The sequence below is a fragment of the Drosophila albomicans genome, chromosome 2R (assembly GCF_009650485.2).
Source record: "Drosophila albomicans strain 15112-1751.03 chromosome 2R, ASM965048v2, whole genome shotgun sequence".
NCBI lineage: Eukaryota > Metazoa > Arthropoda > Insecta > Diptera > Drosophilidae > Drosophila > Drosophila albomicans.
This window is the reverse complement of record NC_047631.2, coordinates 14,057,914-14,076,286: the sequence shown is the minus strand read 5'-3', so window position 1 is coordinate 14,076,286 and position 18,373 is coordinate 14,057,914. Positions and strand designations below refer to the sequence as shown.

The window sequence follows — 18,373 nt, the reverse complement described above, 5'->3', positions numbered from 1 at the left end:
TTTATTGTTGAAATATTCTTCAATCTTTTTCACTACACACTACACGCTTTCTTTTTTTTTGTTTTTGCATAATTTGTTGATCTCTGAAAATGTTGAAATTCGGGTAAACTAAACAATAAAATCATAACATTCTGAGTATATAAATTTCATGTATTCATTAGATCTAAGAGCTGATTAATCATTACAAAGAAAAACAATTGCAAATGGAATTTGGATGTTTAAATGTGATTGAAATGAATTATACGATGTGTGTATGTCTATCTATTAACATATTTAATATAAGTATACAAACGTATGCAACTCTAGCGCAGAAAACCACAAAGAAACAGTAACAAGTAATGGCAAAAGAAAATATTTATATGTTGCCGTTTAAGCTGACAACAAACTGATTAAGCTAAGAGTGTGAACTTGAAACAATGCAGCAACAAATTTGTATAAGTGTAAAATGTTTCGATGTCAAATCGATCGCGTATTGTACTTACAGATAATGAATGCATCTCTATGCAGCGGAGAGTACAGATAACACAGTTTATTATAGGTTGCAAGTATTCTGTTTAGATTTTATTGAATGCTAGAACATCTGTGAACTGTATAATGCCTACAATAATTTATGCATAATATTAATAATAAACTCTTAATGAAAACATACTAATGGCTAAACGGTACTGTACGCTACTACAATTGAAAAAGGTCGAATATGCATGTTGTGTATAAGTGTGCTTAAGAAGAATGCGGCTGATAACTGGTAAGTAAACAATACTGTCTTGAAATGTGTACGTTGACAACTTGTTTGTTTGTCTATGGCCTAAAGCTAGCTTAATTAATTAATTTACAATCGCGGGTAGAGGGTCGAAATGCGCTACGACGACGGACTCAACAAATTGCGTCAACATTCATGTCACTGGGCCTAAATGGCAGCATCATATCCTTGCAGCGATCCATGACAAAGCGTTCCAACTTGGAGCCAGCACTGCAAAGCAAAAGATTGAAAATGTTATTATAATGCTTTATATAACAGTTGTACAGCGTCAACTTACTCGTAAATCTCATTGCCTCGGACATTGTAAAGATCGCAATTCTTGAACACTAGCTGAATATCGCTGAGCAACTCCTCGTTCAGCTGATATTCGCCCATATTTAGTTTCGACTTAATTTTGGCCAAGTCCATGGGCGTCTTTATAATCTTATGATAGTCGGGCACCTCAGAGGACATCACTGGGCGCAGGAATGGCCACGCCGCCTGATGCTTCATCGTTTGCTCCAGCAGAGAATACAAGGCGGCGCTATTTAATGGTAGATTGTCATTTGTGCGACGTCCCGAACGTCGATTGTTATTCTGATTGCTCGTATTGTTGTTATTATTATTGTTGTTATTGTTATTGGTAGCAGATTTGTCCAGGGAAATGCGCAAGCGAGTTGCGTGATGAGCGTGAACGTTTGGCCTGCGGCTCCTCCTCATCATCGTCAGCATCGCCATCAACTGTAAATTGGAAATTTAGATTGTAATTCAAGTTGTATTTTAGCTGCTGTTTGCTTACCATGACTGGGACGGCGTCGCGCTCGTGTATTCTCATGTGATTTGCACTTTTTGCATACGAAATCGTTGCGCGGTTGTCGCTTCAATTTAACGCACTCCAGATGATACCATTCGGAGCAGCGAGCGCAGCATATTTCGCAGCCATCATAGAAGCACTCCTGACAAGCCTTATCCTCCTCGCTGTCGTTAAAAAAAATAGACCATTAATAAAATTTAGATTACCAATTGATGTATTTGATCAACTTACGTGTCCTCCTCTTCATTGTTGTCGTTCTCATCATCCTCATCCACTTCCATAGAGCTATCATCGGCCTGCTCGCTGGCCTCTTCCTCCATTACCTCCTCTATCTCTTTGGACTTCAACCGACGACCCGAGCGTCGACTGGAACGTCTTGTAGCTGTGGGGGCCTTGCCATTCACCTTTACAGATATGGCTGTGGAGGAAGCCTCGCTGTGGCGATCGCTAACATCTGCCTCTTCTTCGGCCTCATCCTCATCGTTGTCATCGTCACCATCGTCGACACCCTCATCAACATCATCATCCACTTCGTCAACAATAAACTTGCGTTTCTTCTGCTGCTTGTTGCTCGCCTTGGTATTGTTGGTCAATCCCAGTTCACGCACACAAGTGTGACAATACCAATTGCCCTCTGGCACCGTGCGCATCTTTGGTTTCATGCAGAACATGTGAGTGCCACCATTGCATTGATCACACAGCAGCATCTTCTCGGGATCGGTGCCACGTCGGCACACTTTGCATAGTGATTTATTTGTCGAACGACGCCAGAGGATACAATCATTAAGGACATTTAAATGCAGAAAGACTTGCGCATAGCTGGTGCTCTCCATGAGTGAAACTTCCCACTGCTGCAGTCGTGCCTCGCAGATGAGTTTAAGATTCTCCTGCTTGCCATCGCGTTTCATGTTCACGCCGAACGGCTCCTTCATGAAACGACGTCCAATCGCCTGCTCCACTTGCAGCAAGGCGCTGGCCATGTTGCGCACTTGTGTCTGATGTGATTTAGAGGTGGATTCGCTAATAGCTGGCACATCGCTCCCATTCACGTATTGTCCAGGATCGCGATAACTGCCATATTTGCGACCCAATTCACGCAACACCGCAGCCTCTTCAGTTTCATCCTCCTGATCATCGAAGTCCTCGTGCGATTCTTGATCCGAATCGGCGGGTTCTTCGCTGTGCGCCTTTCGCGGTCCCCACTGCAATTTGCACTGCGGATCGTATTCATCTTTGAGCAGCTGCTGACGCCACTTCTCCATGTCCTTCACACTCAGCTTACCCAAGTCACCCGAGAAAATGTCATGCTCAAATTGTAGAATACGATCTACAAGATGAAGTCTCATCACCTCATTGAGATTCATGTCGTCGGGCAGCCCAAAGTTGGCCTGATTGTATTTTCGATTGGTCTCGGTATGCATAGTGTGGACAAACTTCTCGCGCTTCTTATCGGTGTCCAAATTGAGCATATCCTCTGCGCAGTTTTTCACATGTTCCAGTATCAGAGTACGCAACTGACTCAGCTCGTCCAGCAGCTCCGATTCACGCCAGCCCAAGGATTGAGAGATTTTATTAGTGCATCAATATCCTCCGGCTTGTACAAGTATGTCCACATGCGCCGCTGGGCATGAGTTTGATTGTGCACCAAGCAATTGCTTGAGTCACCGCTGCACATGAGCAGCTCGGATTGCGTTGGCGGCGATTGCTCCTCGTCTTCACCACTGATGTCAATGGGCTCCGTGGACGGTGCATGACCATTGAGACGATTCTCCTGATTCTCCTTGTTCTCCAGCGACTGTTTGTTGGATTTGCGTGACTTCTTATCGCCGTCGCCATACAATTTAAGAAGATAAAAGCGCAGATCCTTGCGTTGCTTGGGCATCAGAGCACGCTTGCGCAGCTCCTCAGCCGAAATGTTAAGCGGTGGCTGTTCCAGGCATGTGTCGTTCAGATTGTCCGCCGTGTGCTCCACAAAGATGCCCGGCATCGACTCCAGCACATAGTATTTGCGATAGCAACGATCCATGCCCAAGAACACCAAGAAGTTGAACAACTCCGATTGCAGTTTCATCACCTGCTGTTCATGCTTGCGCTGCTCGCGTTCTGATTGCGCCATCAGTTCGGCAATGCGACGATTGAGCTGCTCGCCTAGCTCCTCCTTCTGTCCGGAGTCCAGCTTTAGCTCTTTGTTCATACACTGTTGATGATGCTCGCTCGTCAGCTTGCGCTTGTTCGCCTCCACAGCCGCAAGACGACGATTCTCGGCCATCATCAAGGCACGCAAATCCACCTTGGCCTTTGCCGTTTTCTCCATGCGTTCCTCCACAATATTGATGGTTGCCGAGTACGTGAGAATCTGTGCCATCAAACAATTGACCACGCGACAAATATCTACGAAATCCAATTGTGCAATCGGCGTCGTTCTGAGCGCATGTAGAATATGTGGATGCTCTAAGCGCAGCTGCAATCCAGGATCCTCGCGTGAAGAGTAACCATTGCGATACATGACACGCCACTTCTCTGGCTTGTCCGAGATAACAGCGCCAGAGGCAAGCAAATGCAGGCGCAGAACTTCACTTAGAGTGAGTGCATCCATAGGCATCTCGTGCAGTTTGAATGAGAAATGCCGCTTCACATAAAACTGAGTACGCGAAGCGTTCTTCATGCTGTCATAAGGTTCACCCACTACGTTGCCATAGCGCAACAAATATTTGACCGGGCATTCATCCTCCTCCTCCTTCTGCAGATCAAAAATGGTGCCCAGCAACACGAGGAGTATGTCTGACAGTGGACCAGCCACTTCACGTGCGCTAAATGCACGCGACATCTCGTAGAAATTGAGATTCTGTCGAAACACCTCCACGCCCGACAGCAACCCGCTGTAGGTGTGCATGAATTCGCGCAGCACAAACGCATCGCCAAGTATGATCTCGGGCAGGAAGGTAACTATTGGCTGGTATGTGGGCAACATGCGCTGATCATTACGCTCTAGATCATCGGTCTTTGTGGTTAGATACCTAGTTTCCTCCTCCACGCGCAGAATGACCTCCGCTTTCTTTTGCGCCTTTGCCAGCTCCAATTCAGCGATTTTATTTTGCTTCTCCACGCGCATTCGCTCCATTTCATCGGCCAGCGACTTGGCTCGTGCTTCAGCTGATTCTTTTTTCTTGGCAATCGATTCTTCGCCTTTGACAATGTATTGATTGAGGGTTGATTGTTTCTTGGCGTCTTTAGGCTCGGGTCGCTTGATTTTCGCTGGCGAATATCGCGGCATTTTACCAATGAAAATGGTGGAAAAGCTTAACTTGGGCTCGGTCACATACTGCTTGTATACTTCAGGCTTGGGACGCAATATGCCATCGACACGGATAACACTGTTCTTGATGAACATTGACAGATTTTCCATATTGAATTCGGTGCGCTGGCGACGCAGCTGGTCAAAGGATACAGTCATCTCAGTGCCGTTTGGCGCACGCAAAACATATTCAAGCTTATCTGTATCCTCGTAGACACCGGTATTCGGCTCTTGCATTCCTTTTCCGGGCGTTATACCCACCACCGTGTAGATGGTATTCTTTTTTTGATTGACGGTGACCTCCTCGTTGAGAAAGAAACGTTTGCGCAAAAACTTGTTCACTATCAGATTAAGCATCTTGACGGCGGATTGGCGGGCATGCTCAATGACCAGCATCACTGGAGCTCGTAAGCTCTGTTTGAATTGTTCCAGTTTTTTCCGAGCAGTACGTTCACTCTTGAGTGCCTCTTCGAAGGTGAGTCCATCCTTGCCCGTGGCCTCGCACTGCCAAACCGTCGAGTTAATAGCCATAACATGTCGGAAATAGTGACTGTAAGAGTTCAATATATTAAATATTTAAGGAAAAGTAATTTTTCTTAATTTTAAAGGGCCTCTTTACTATGTTACAAAGTAAAATCAAGAAAAAAATACAAAGTAACATTTAAGCATTGCCGCGGAGGGATTGGGCTATATATATAGTATATTCAACCATATTAAAATTTGAATTTTATGTTAGCCTCTGATCGATCTTAACCATTAGCCATTAGAATCAGTCTAATTCATATACTTGAATATACACTTTATAATAACATAAATTATTTCGGTCTATAAGACCAAACAATTCTTGTTTGAATATAATTGCGACAAAGTGGCAACGCCGCAAACAGCAGCTGAGAATTTGGTTCGCGCGCTTTCCGCAAATGCCGCCGCCTTCGTCGCATTGTTGCTGCCACCCCGCCTACCAACGAAGCACACTCTAGACAAAATGTTTTTTTTTTTTTTTTTTGCTTTTGCATGTATCGCTTGCGTTTGGCGTGTGAAGCATGCGTTCATCTGCGTCGCTTTTGTTGTATACTTTAGCGCAATGTTTGCTTTGTCATTGCTATACTTTGATTGATGCATCAGCAAGCAACATTTCGAAGATAGTCAAAACAAATTGTATGTAATGAAACATAAATTAATATTATTACTTACTCGTAATCACGAAATATGCGTTTGGTAATATAACAACAAAATACCAAGTCGTTGTCGTGGAATGTCTCATTTTTGGATTCTGTGTTGTTGAGATCAAAGCCGTCGCGTTTGCAAATCGGCATTTTTAAATTGTTTTTGTCCTTAACACTTAGTACGAATTAATTATTTAATTACAAACGACGTCGACGGCGTCTTCTAGGCAGCACAAGGCAAACTGGCAAAGTGTCTGAGGAACAGACGCGAACGAAACGAATCAAGTAAAAGGCGCCTAATTTTTTTTGCAACCTGCGAAATGTAAACCTTGTTTACCAACGCACATTAACTTGAATTTAACGATTTAATGCTGTTGGCAACTTGTAATGCTGCTAGCACTATTTTTCAACAACTTTTTTACAATAATGTTCGCTTTTCCTTTAATTACAATAAATTTTCCACGCGCGCCTCGCAAATTTCGCTTGGCGTTTGATGCTAATGCCAAATCTGCTCAAGACTCGCGACTTCTCGACTATCGATATCGCATTTGTAAACAAGTAAAAGCGTCGCTGTTTTTTTAATATCGATACTTTGCGCGGCACAATTCAGGGTTGACAATATCTTAGCATATCTGGCATGCTTTTTACGATCGACTGCGGGAAACTATTAAAACTGAGAATTTTAAAAAGCTCTTTCACATTTAGCAAACTATTTTGGAAATACAATAAACATGTTTTATTTCAACTGCTAAAGCTGTTACACGGAAATCATTTTGAATTGAATAACTTCTATGATAATTTGACACATTTCTTATAGTGGGCGGGTATTAAAATACCATATCAACAAAAATTTCTTAACGATATCTATCTAAATGAATTTATGAAACTTAACACTTTTTATAAAGGTTTGCTTATATTTATTATTACTGAGATTTTTTATTTTGCGCACGATTTCTTGCTTGAAGCAATAATTGTCAACACTGGACAGAACTAGAAAAGTAGTGTTTAAAAATCAAAAACGCACTAGCAGTCAATACATTTGTTCTTCTCACGTATTTAGGCAGATTAAATAAAAGTTAAAAATTAAAAAACTAATCGCTCGGGAACTTAACATCCCTGCATTGAACGATGTGCAGTGTTGCGAAGTAAATTGCAGCTGTGAGTTCGATCTGCATAGATATCGATGCTCACGTGTATCGATAAGACATCAACAACTCTACTGCAAAACGGAATATAAAACACACACAAAAAAGTTTGCGGAAAAAGAAAAAGTGCATTTGGCCTGACTGCTGACAGTAAAAATAATATTGCACGGCGGTCACATAAAGTTGCAATGTGTGCGATACAGTGTAAAAAACATAAAAACATGCGCTACTGCGTATGACGATGAAATTTTAATTTGCAACAAAACAACTAAATAATAATCGTAGGTAGGCCTCAGTTTCAGCAACGGACTAGCATTCAGTCAATCAGTTGCTGCGCTGCTGCTTCAGTTCATTCTTTCGCTCTCTTGTCTTCCTCTTCTACGTTTCGTGCGACACAAGCAACAGTAACACACACAGAACGATATTTTTGTCGAGGGGCAAAAACTGTACGCGCTCTTGTAACAGTGTGTGTAAAAGTGTAATTGTGTGTGTTGTGTTTGTGTTGAGTGTGGGTGAGTGAGAGAGAGGAGGGAAGGAAGGAAGCAGCGCAAAAAACCAAAATAATGTACAAAAGTTTAATGTCTCGTTTTGTCTCTACTTATGCAAATTGCAGTCTGTTTTTCACGCGCTCGTAGTGTGTGTGTACGTGCGTGTGTTTGGCCTGCCTTAGTGTAATTTACTAAAAGTACTCCAGCAAACCAACCGATATATTCGTGAGGCAACAACAAAAAACCTGATATATATACTACTACCTATAAATGATGATGGTTCGTAGACGAGCTCGGCCCGCCAAAGAGCAGCCCGCCTTAATGGTGGTAACCTCGAGTGGCCATGTTGCAGCTGTTGACAACGAGATGGCGGCGGCGTTGCCATTCAACAATGTTTCTGCTGCTGCAGCTGCAGCGGCGGCTGCCACAAATCTGCTGGATGATCAATATTTTGCGAGCCCAAAGCGAAAAGACTGCCGCCTCATGAAAACAAATGAAAATCTCAAGGCGCTGAATAATAATAATACTGCACATATTTACAACAACAAAGACAACAAAGCAAACACATCAACAACAACAAAGCCAGACACTGGCCGCGCAATAGGTAAGAATTATTTACTCTTTATTTTTTGTTTCATTTTATTTTGAGGTTAACTTTTTTGTTTTGTCGCACTTTCCCCCTCCCTACCTGCCTCCCTCCCTCCCTCAGGCGTACCACTTGCAACACGCTCACAGACACGCACCATTGAAAACTTTTTCCGTGCGAATGCTGCCAAGAAAATGACCACAATTCTAACACTACCAACAGCAACAACAACAACGGCAAACGCAGAGCAAAAGACAATAAATGACGAGGAGCTGCTCGAGGAAGATCATGAGGTGGAAGACGACGACGAAGAGGAGGCAGAGTCAGAGTCCTACGATGCAAGGTCGACAGCATCCCCAGCGACCAGTACAAGCAACACAAGCTCACCAGCATATCATCAACAGCTCGACGATTTGGTGGAAGTCGAGCCGACAACCAACAATGACAACATCAACGTTTCCTGCAGCTTCATGTCGAGCACACAGACGACCGATATACACATGCATCGCTCGACGCTGCGCGACAGTCACAGTTCGTCGCACAGCAGCAGCAGCAGCGCTGCCACATCGGAGAATCTATTTCTACAGGAGCCAGTGTTGACGCTGGACATTGATCGTACACCCACCAAAGCATCCAGCATACGCATTAACAAGAGTTTCGAGATGGCCAACAATGCGGTATTCTCATCGCCGCCTTCAGTGCTCAGCGCTTGCGTGCTGAATGGTCGCTTCAATCAGATTGTCACGCTCACTGGCCACGTGTTGGATGAGCCCGATCAGCAACACCAGCAGCAGCAGCAGCCAGGTGTGGAGATGCAGCTACAACAACAACAGCCGTTGAACGGCTTCGAATTGGACCAACATGACAGCAGTTCCTGCGACAGTGGTGTCGCCTGCAGCCTAACGACGGGCACATCGCCCGCTGTTTCAGGGATGCGGCGACGTAAACCCGCCACGCCGCATCGCATACTTTGCCCCTCGCCGATAAAGACAATGGCACGTGATGCCGGCACATTGCTCAAAGGCGAGACGCAATCACCGAGAAAATCGCCACGTAAACTGCAATCGCAGTTGGTCGCCGCAGTCGCTGCAACGGGTGGCTGCAAGTCGCGACGAAGACTGAATCAGCCAAAGCCACAAGCGCCTTACCAACAACAGCAACTACAACTGCAGCAACAGCAACAACAAGAAATTTGCCTGGCCAACGATGACATTGTTGTGCTGGAGGACGACGACGATGATGACGATGTGCATGCATTGCTGAAGGCGGCAGAGGAGCGTGAGAATCAAAACAAAGCTAAACTAATGCTCAAGCCAAACGCTGTACCCGCTGTTGCTGTGAAGCCAAAGCCCAAAACTGCCAAGGCGAGAACAGCAACAGCAGCCGCGGCGGCTGCCAAATCACAGCCTCTGGCTGCCACAAATGGGAATCGTGAGATGACCGATTTCTTCCCCGTGCGACGCAGCGTGCGCAAGACAAAGACCGCCGTTAAGGAGGAGATGATGCGCAACCTGGAACAAGCAGTGCTCGAGGAACGTTGCGAAGGTCTGCAGATACGTCATTTCACGGGTAAGGGGCGTGGCGTTGTGGCAGAGCGACGCTTCAAGCGTAACGAGTTCGTTGTCGAATATGTGGGCGATCTCATTGCCATCAGTGAGGCGACAGATCGCGAGCGACGCTATGCGCTGGACGAGAACGCGGGCTGTTACATGTACTACTTCAAGCACAAAAACCAGCAATACTGCATTGATGCCACCGTGGACACCGGTAAGCTAGGACGCCTCATCAATCATTCGCGCAATGGGAATCTAATGACCAAAGTGGTTGTTATCAAGCAACGGCCACATTTGGTTCTGCTAGCCAAGGACGACATTGAACCCGGCGAGGAGCTCACATACGATTATGGCGATCGTTCCAAGGAATCGCTATTGCATCATCCATGGCTGGCATTTTGAGCCGCCACTGTGGCAACTATCATTACCTAAATACATAACAAATAATATTAGCTAAGCATATATTCATTGATGAGAGAGAAGAGAGATACTTGATAAAGATGAAGAAAAAAGAGATGAAGTCGATGGAAGTTGTGCAAATTAACGTCACTTCATCATATTTTTTTTTACGATTTGTTAACGTTTTTGCTTTGTGTTAAGGCATCGATCGATTGAATTGAAACTGTTAAACATTTAGATGAAGAAGTTGAAGAAAAGCAGTATGCTGATGAATTATGACATTAACATTGCATTCACATTTATAATGAACGTACATACTATTTATATAGGTATAGAGATATGTAATATTAAATTGCTAATTATTATATTATGTACTATTTACTGCCATAGTGCTATCTATATACACCCCGTGCACCTCGCTCGCCAATCCCAAAATCCAAAAAACAAAAAAAAACCGCAAAAAGAGAAAAACAAAACAAATTCTGACTAGATTAGACAAACATATGTTTATAATTATTGCATTAAAAATCCATTAATCCCCTCACATACATACATATATTGCACACATTTAACGAGGCTTTCTGTAGCGTCCTCTGGCAACTCGCAACTTCCTGAGAGAGTGAGAGACACAAGGATGCGTACAAATAAGAGACGGCATTGGCCATCTACTTGTACCCATTAACTTCTCCCCTTGAGCTTCCTCAGGCAATAAGTGAGCCGCATTGTTCGATGTAGACTATAAGCAGGTTTCAATGACACCACGCCTCCCTCCTTTCAGAAGGATCACATAAAATGAATCTAATTAATATGCCGCAGCCCTTCCGCCCATCACCAACGCCTCTCTCCGTTCCCATAGAGACGATCCCCGCCCCTCTAAATATTGATAAGTAAATAAGTGCAAGATTGTATTGCAGACAAGAAAACTTGGTTCAAATTATCAAATAAATAACAAAATTCATTTGCAATTATGATTTTTATTCATTTTTGTTTTTGTTTATTTATATCTCTGCGCATATTTATACAGTACAGTACATTATCTATTAGTTGTATAATATATATATATAATTTGTAGCACATAATACACATTTACTTTTAATTTGTAGTCGTAATTGAAATGAAGCAGCAAAACCAACATTTTATCATGTCGCATGTTTAGGTTTTATTTTAATTTCATCTTTGTTAGCAAAATAAAAAATACATAAAACAAAATAAAATATATAAATCACACTCACACAGACAGACACAAATGCATAATTTACAATTTAAGTCTACCTTTACGATCATCGATTGAATTTAGTTATAATTTATTACATTTTAATTGTTTTAATTTCACACACACACACACACATGCACTCGCAAGCAGATAAAAAATAATAAAAAAAAAACAAAGAAAACAAAAACATTACGCAAAATAAATAAATGAAACATTTAACACAAAAAGTGCGAAGCCGACGATTGTTCTTTGTTTCACTTCGGAGATCATGGCAGACTATATATGACTACTCTCTTGGAATGCACGGCGCTATATAGTACAATTCTAATATCGTAACAAATTCTATTCAACTTACACAGACAGGCATACAAGACATTCACAAACATAAATATATTTATATCGAAATATATTTAAATATTTATATTCCTTTAGAAAAAATGTCGCTTAGGCGGCGGGCTTCATCTGGAGTATCTCACTTATGGAATGGCTGGGACTCTTTTTGTTGCTTAATTTAAAGTGGAAACGGAACCAATAAAATTGACTAAACGACTTCGGCCTAAACTGGGGACGATACAATGTTAATATCCTAAAGGTTTTGAAACAGCGAAAAGAATTGAAAATTTTCAAAATTCAAGAGGTATAATCATACTTCTACACACTAAAAGTATTACAATAGCAGCTCTTAGAGAACTATTATTACTATTAGTACTAGGTTGCTGAGTAAGTTAAGTATTCGGGGCCTGCTAATTTCAAAAGTTTCTCACAAAATATTGCACTAAGGAAATTAATTTTCCGACATCGAATTCTCATTCATTGCTTTACTATTTTTTGTTTTGACTATAACTACGCCCTAAGAGTTAAACAACAACGACAACTGCAACGGCAACAACGATGACGACAACAACAACAGCAACAGCAATAAGCTATAGCAACAATTACAAACTACGCACACTCACACACATTCTCTCTCTCACACATACACACAGTTCAACAATAACAAGGAGCAACATTATGCGCAGCTTCTCTCAAAACTTATTTAGCAAATGAATTAAATATCAAGACGGATTCATAATACTGACTGGAGGACGCGTTAATTCTTTTTCTATGCCTTGCCTACGTCAAGATGCTTGCCTCGGCTGTTAGGGGGCGTGGCTGTGGCGCCACCACTAACAACGTTGACGACTTTTTCTGCTGTGGCCTCCGCAGCTTTTGTCATTTCTTGGCACTAAAACTGGGCTTTGGCAGCGAACTCATGAATGCTCCAGCATTCGTGGGCAATGCCGGTGCCACAAAACTCAGATCGGGTATCAGAGAGATGCGTGGCGCCACCTTGGCATTGCCTAGATGAAACTGCTGACGCTGCTGCTGTTGTTGTTGTTGCTGCTGCTGTTGCAATTGCTGCTGATGGTGTTGATGATGCTGCTGCTGATAAGTTGCAGTTTGCGCTGTTAATGGTGTCGCTGTTGGCGCCGTGGAAAAGTCATGCATCATATGAATCTGCTGTGGTATGGCTGGCACATTGTTGTTGTTGTTGTTATTGTTGCTGCTGCCGTTGTTGCTGCTTTGATATTTCGGAACCAGATTGCTGTGTCCGCCCCCTGCTGTTGCTGATAGAGGCTCATGGGATTATTGTAAAAGTTGGCACTCTGCCAGGCGCCCGAATTGAATTGGGGCGCAGCACGTGAATTGAACGTGTTGTTGGCCAACGGTGTGCTGCTCACAAAGTCCGACCAGTCGTCCTCTTTGGCTGCAACTGATTGTTGTTGCTTCTGCATCTTGACAACATTGTTGTTGTGGTTGTTTTGCTGCTGCTGCTGTTGTTGTTGTTGCTGCACAGGCACAGACACAAAGTCCGACCACTCATCATCCTCCTGCTGCTGTTGCTGTTGTGGCGGCGGCGCCTGTTGCTTTGGCGACTGCTGCGCCACCGTTGCACTTATCGTGGGCGGCTTGGACTGATGCGAGAATAGCTCCTCGATGCGCGCCAATTCCTCGGCATTAATGCTGGCCAACGCATTGTCGCCCCACTCAATGCTTGGCTTGGCCAATGGAATTGTTTGCGGCAACAGAATGGCCGGACTAAGTATCATCTGCTCCCAAAAGTAGGTGTGCCATTCCTTGGTGGCTGCAGCTGCTGTGCAGTCGTATTCTTAATGGCCGAAACAGTCGCGGTTACCGACTGGAAATCACTAAAGTCGTCGTCCTCGGCAGCTAGTTTGCTGCCCAATTTGCTGGGCGAATCTAGGCCAAATGGCGGCGGTTTGTATTCCACATCGCGATACTCCTTCTTGACGACTGTTTCGTCTATGATAATGCCAGCCGATGCGATCTCGTAGTCAAAATCGATGGGCGCCAGCGTTGTTGTCTTGGCCACCGCCGTGTCCGACTTTGAGGGCGTGTAAATATGCGTCTCCTTGAGGGGCAGCGCATAAGTATTGCTGCTGCTGACTTCATGCAATTGCTGCTGGTTGCTATTGACTGTGGTGGTTGTTGTTGGTGGCGGCGATGGCGTTGGGGAGCTTCTCAGATCAAGCTGCTGCTGCGGCTGAGCGAGCTGCTCACTGTCGTCGAAGTGGTGGCCATTGCCGTCTGCTGATAGAGCAGGCGATAGCGTCGCTGTTGCTGCTGCAACAGCAAATACTGATGCTGTTGCTGCGGTGTCATCGAAATGGGCGGCATCGTTGCCACTTGTGATTGCTTCATCGATGCTGTTGTTGCTGCTGCTGCTGTTGTTGTCGATTGCTTCGCTCTTCCCTTGCCCATTAGCAATGCCAGGCTGCGCTTTAACTTGGCTCGTTTGTGGTGTTGCTGCTGCTGCTGCTGTGGCTGAAGTTGTTGCTGCTGCTTCCAGTCCTGTGAACCACACAAAGAGATCAAGCATTAGTTTGAGGCATTAACAATAGCTGAGGACAAGTGACAACATGAGAACTAAGATACGAAGTTAACTAGTGCAGAAGAGGGGGCCTGAGGGTAAAAAACAGTTGGGAGTTGCATATAAGAGTATATATAACAGTAGTAGAAGAACAAATTCAAAAACGAAACGAAACAAAATGCAATTATTGAATAAACAACTCTACAACACGCACGAAGCCAACGAAACTTACTAAGATCCAGCAAGGCGACGTGAGCAGTGATATTTGTGTTGTTTATTGTTGTTGTTGTTGTATTAGTTGTAGTTGTTGTTGTTGTTATTGCATGATTGTTGTTATTGCAGATGGTGGCAAAATGTGTGACAAAATTGTGCATTTCATTGGCATTGTTGTTGTGGATGTCGTTGTTGTTATTAAAGTTGTTGTTATTGTTGATTGTCATATTGTCATTTAGATTATCAGAGAGGAGTTCAAGTTCCATCGCATCCCAGGCATCGTGATTGTTATTGATATTGGAGTAGTGGGAGTAGTTAGAGGTAACAAGATTTATTTTATCAGCATTAGCCACCATCGTTACTTGGTCTAGTTGTTGTTGTGGTTCTTGTTCTTGTTGTACTTGTTGTTGTTCCAATTGTAATGTCTGTACATGTGATTCTAAATACAATTTATCATAAGGATAAATTTTCAGTTCAAAGATGGTGGGCACAAGAAACAAGTGAATCAACACGGATACCCTTACAGAACAACATTTCCAACATTCCAACAAAAATAAATAATTCGCAAAACAACAAATGGCGGACGAATTGAGATTTTTCCTTATCTAAATACTATATCAAGTTCTAAGCGAGTTAAATAACAGGGGAAGTTATTATTTTTCTCGACTAGAGAACTGGAAGGGGCGTTATCTCTATAAATTTAATTTATTACTTTTTTTTGTAAACTTACAAGTGATTTACTACCTACTTTTGTATTAAAAATAAATTGCAAAGAAATTGTGATTACGTTATCTTTACAGGAAAGACCTAAATTAGGTTTATCGATTATAAGCGACCAAATTTAATGCAGCAAAGGTTTCACAATAAAACAGACATTTAGTGACGTAGCTTTTGTCTGTTTATTAAAAAACATATGTTGCACCTATTTTATATTTAAACTGTTCAAATATATATTATATATATAGAAATACTTAAACATTAATCTTCAAATAGATTACTAATTAAAGTCTTATTTGAATCAATCGGATCAACTTTAAATCGATATTGACTAGATAAAATGGTATAAATTCTAAATTGATTGAAAAATATTACAATTAATTAGAAGATGCTTTCGCAGTTAAATAATATGTGCATTTTAGTCATTAATATTTTGCCATTGTTATAAGTCTTACGTTGTAATTTAATTTCTCAGCTTATAACCGATATTTACTTTAACTCAAATTAATGACAATAATATAAACAGCATTGTGAAGGTTCTGCAAGGGCATTTGGAAATCGGTGCTTGCCGAAGCCAAAGTGTGTTTTGTCAATTGCCATTAAAACAGTTTGCGAGGTAATGAAAACAGAAACAAAATGAATGTGAAACAAAAATTAAATCAAAACTTGTCGGGCAGATAATAACAGCCAATAAACTGCAGGCCAATCAATTCAGTATACTCAGTTGGGTTGTTAAGCGAAAGCATTTGTTGTGGATCAAACTAAAAGCGTATTGTTTGGGAATTCAACGAGCGAGAGGCGGTGGCAAAATTTTGGTAACGAGAGCATCGTGTGTGTAGCAGTTTTCTTTTTTTCATTGGCGGCAACTAAGTGCTAAGTGTGAGCAGGGCCAATGACCCAACTTGACTGACCACTTACCCCCTAAAGGCAGCTGGCTGGAGACGCTGTTGCTGTTGTTATTGTTGGCGGGTTGCCAGCTGGAAATGAGTTGAGGCTCCAACACAGTTGCTGGCGTTGGTTTGAGTGGCTTCAGTGGATTGTAGCTCAGATTGGCGGCAAAACGTGGCATCGATGAGTTCCACTTGTCGCCAAACAACTGCAAGATCAGAATAGTCGATAAGCATAGAAAGGGAAGACTATTTCTTTACTACTTACAATATTACGCGAGTCAATGCCCAAGGAACGCACCAGGGAGTGTCGCATCTCAGAATTCACCCACTGATAGTCCAGAGCATGTGCCTGCTCAATGGCTCCAAACTGCAAGCTCTGCACATCCGCCAGCGGCGTCTGTTTTACTGCTGCCTGCTTTTCGCCGCTGCTCGCTTCCACGTTGGGGAACATAACATCCAGCACTGGCTTCACACGCTCTGTGATACTGAGCAGCGCAGCAGCTGGCGGCGGTGGCTGGGGCAACACAATTTGTGGTGACAACTGCAGGTTCAGCTGATACAAATGAGGGTTCTGAGAAATCGCCAAAGTCATCATCATCGTCACCATCATCCGCCACAATGGCTGCTTCCACGGGAGGTGTTGCAAAATCTTGGAAATCATCAAAGCCATCATCATCATCATCAGGCTCTGTTTCAACTGGAACAACTGTAACTGGAGCTGCAACAGCGGCTAGTGGCGCTGGTGCAGCCGACATTGTAGCTGGCGCTTCCACAACTGGCGCTGGTGCAGCTGACACTGCAGCTGGCGCTTCCACAACTGGCGCTGGAGCTGCTGCAAAGTCCGCAAAATCACCAAAGTCGTCGTCATCATCTTCATCTTCAACTATGCCATTTACTTTTATCTCCATTTGAGGTAGATCTTCGGGCGGCGTCTCTTGGAATGCAGCAAAGTTGTGGTGCTCAACATGGGGCAAACGACTGCTCAATGTAGGCGGGTCTTTTACAGTGGGTGTGGCTACAATCTCTATGGCAAAAAAGTTATCAGCACCCTCAGGTATGAATAGTTCTTTGGGTTTCTTTGGCGAACACTCCTCGTCACTGTCATCTGTGACATCCTCCAGCGTCACCTGGTGGCACAATACAGGTGCTTTGGTTGTTTCCTGCTGCTGTTCCGACTGCTCGTGTTGCTCATCGGCTACAGGTGATAAGGTGCCACTTTCGCTGGAATACAGACTTAGGCTGTCAAGTTTGAGTGAGGGTATGTTATCATTGGTATTGGCTTCTTCCTCGTCTGCCTCTGTGTCTTCCTGATCTTCTTGATCCTCTGCCTGCTCTTCTTCAGCTACCACTTCAAGGGTTTCCAAAGGTGGCGGCATATCTGCTTCAATTGTTGTTGCTTCCAACTCGGGAGCCTTCACCTGATAATTGAAAGCCTCCACTGTTGGCTTGGCAGTTGCCGTTGCATGACCATTGCTTAAATCTTTCGCTGCTTCTATTGATATGGACAGCTCTGGCAGCGAGGGCACTGCAAGGTTATAAGATTAGATCCACTTCAAAAAGGCATTAAAACGCAATTACCTTTTGCATGGAGCGTGGCTTCGGTGACTAAGCCATACTCAGAGTATTCGTCAGCGTCGCCGTCAGCGTCTTCTAAGTGTAGCGTCGATGGCAGCCCCGAATCGTCGTCATCCTCGCCAAAATCAATCGGGGGTGGCGTGCTGCATAATAGCGGCGGCGGCACATTCACCATTTCGACGTCGTGAGTCCTTTGTTTTAATTTCCTGTTCTTTTTCTTGTTGTTGTTGTGCTAATTTGGCTAACAGCAGCTGCGAAACACTTCAGGAACTCTCGCTAAGTGACGTTTCAACCCGTTTATCAGCGTCTGTGTATTAGTTATTCTCTGTGTGTGTGTATGTGTGAGCCCACTCAAGGTCTGTGTTGGAATTTTCTTACTGGTTTTGGAATTTATACAAACGCATACACTTGACCGTCGGCACTTAGTCTACACAAATGTCACTTTCCAAATATTATATGGCTACACTATCGAAATCAATTGCTTTTATATGCAAAAATAGCCATTTCTTTTAACAAAACAAATTTTTTCCAGGTTTAGTTCTGACATTCACACTTAGAGATGTGTGACATGTCACAAGTATTTACACAGAAGTAACGAGTCAAAGTTGTGCTGCACCACCAATAAGCAAAGCAATTGCGCCAGCAAACTTGATATTAAATTTGACTATAAGGAAACGATTGAAAATTTGAAATAAAATAATGAAAACC

The 18,373-nt window shown here is 43.2% G+C and overlaps 3 protein-coding genes across 5 annotated transcripts; 1 reads left to right on the top strand and 2 right to left on the bottom strand.

The window, feature by feature from the left end:
• Positions 1-47: 47 nt before the first annotated feature.
• On the bottom strand, positions 48-6,783 carry LOC117576376 (bromodomain adjacent to zinc finger domain protein 1A). Its single transcript, XM_034261074.2, is given in 7 exon segments — positions 48-970; positions 1,038-1,420; positions 1,422-1,480; positions 1,539-1,717; positions 1,785-3,108; positions 3,111-5,398; positions 6,043-6,783. Coding segments are annotated over 7 exon segments (4,452 nt in total). The 5' UTR covers positions 6,165-6,783; the 3' UTR covers positions 48-873.
• A 353-nt stretch (positions 6,784-7,136) lies between these two features.
• On the top strand, positions 7,137-11,632 carry LOC117574335 (histone-lysine N-methyltransferase PR-Set7). 3 transcript variants are annotated; one of them, XM_034258156.2, is made up of 3 exons: positions 7,137-7,444; positions 7,773-8,251; positions 8,456-11,632. In XM_034258156.2, exons 2-3 carry the CDS (start codon positions 7,918-7,920, stop codon positions 10,186-10,188), a joined length of 2,067 nt encoding a protein of 688 aa, XP_034114047.1. In that variant the 5' UTR covers positions 7,137-7,444; positions 7,773-7,917; the 3' UTR covers positions 10,189-11,632. The 3 variants fall into 3 exon arrangements, with proteins under 3 accessions (XP_034114047.1, XP_034114046.1, XP_034114045.1); XM_034258155.2 differs by having other exon boundaries at positions 7,139-7,440; positions 8,357-11,632; XM_034258154.2 differs by having other exon boundaries at positions 7,139-7,444; positions 8,357-11,632.
• Positions 11,518-18,319, bottom strand: LOC117574331 (transcription factor SPT20 homolog). Its single transcript, XM_052006844.1, is given in 8 exon segments — positions 11,518-12,990; positions 12,993-13,501; positions 13,540-14,251; positions 14,503-15,083; positions 16,112-16,296; positions 16,356-16,604; positions 16,636-17,615; positions 17,669-18,319. Coding segments are annotated over 8 exon segments (3,768 nt in total). The 5' UTR covers positions 17,841-18,319; the 3' UTR covers positions 11,518-12,610.
• Between the last annotated feature and the right edge of the window lie 54 nt (positions 18,320-18,373).

What these genes read in the sequence shown, in the direction of transcription:
- LOC117574335 (XM_034258155.2), top strand. Translation starts at nt 7,918, where the DNA reads ATGATGATGGTTCGTAGACGAGCTCGGCCCGCCAAAGAGCAGCCCGCC. An exon ending in AGACACTGGCCGCGCAATAG is followed by an intron (nt 8,252 to 8,356) that starts GTAAGAATTATT and finishes TCCCTCCCTCAG; the next exon opens with GCGTACCACTTGCAACACGC.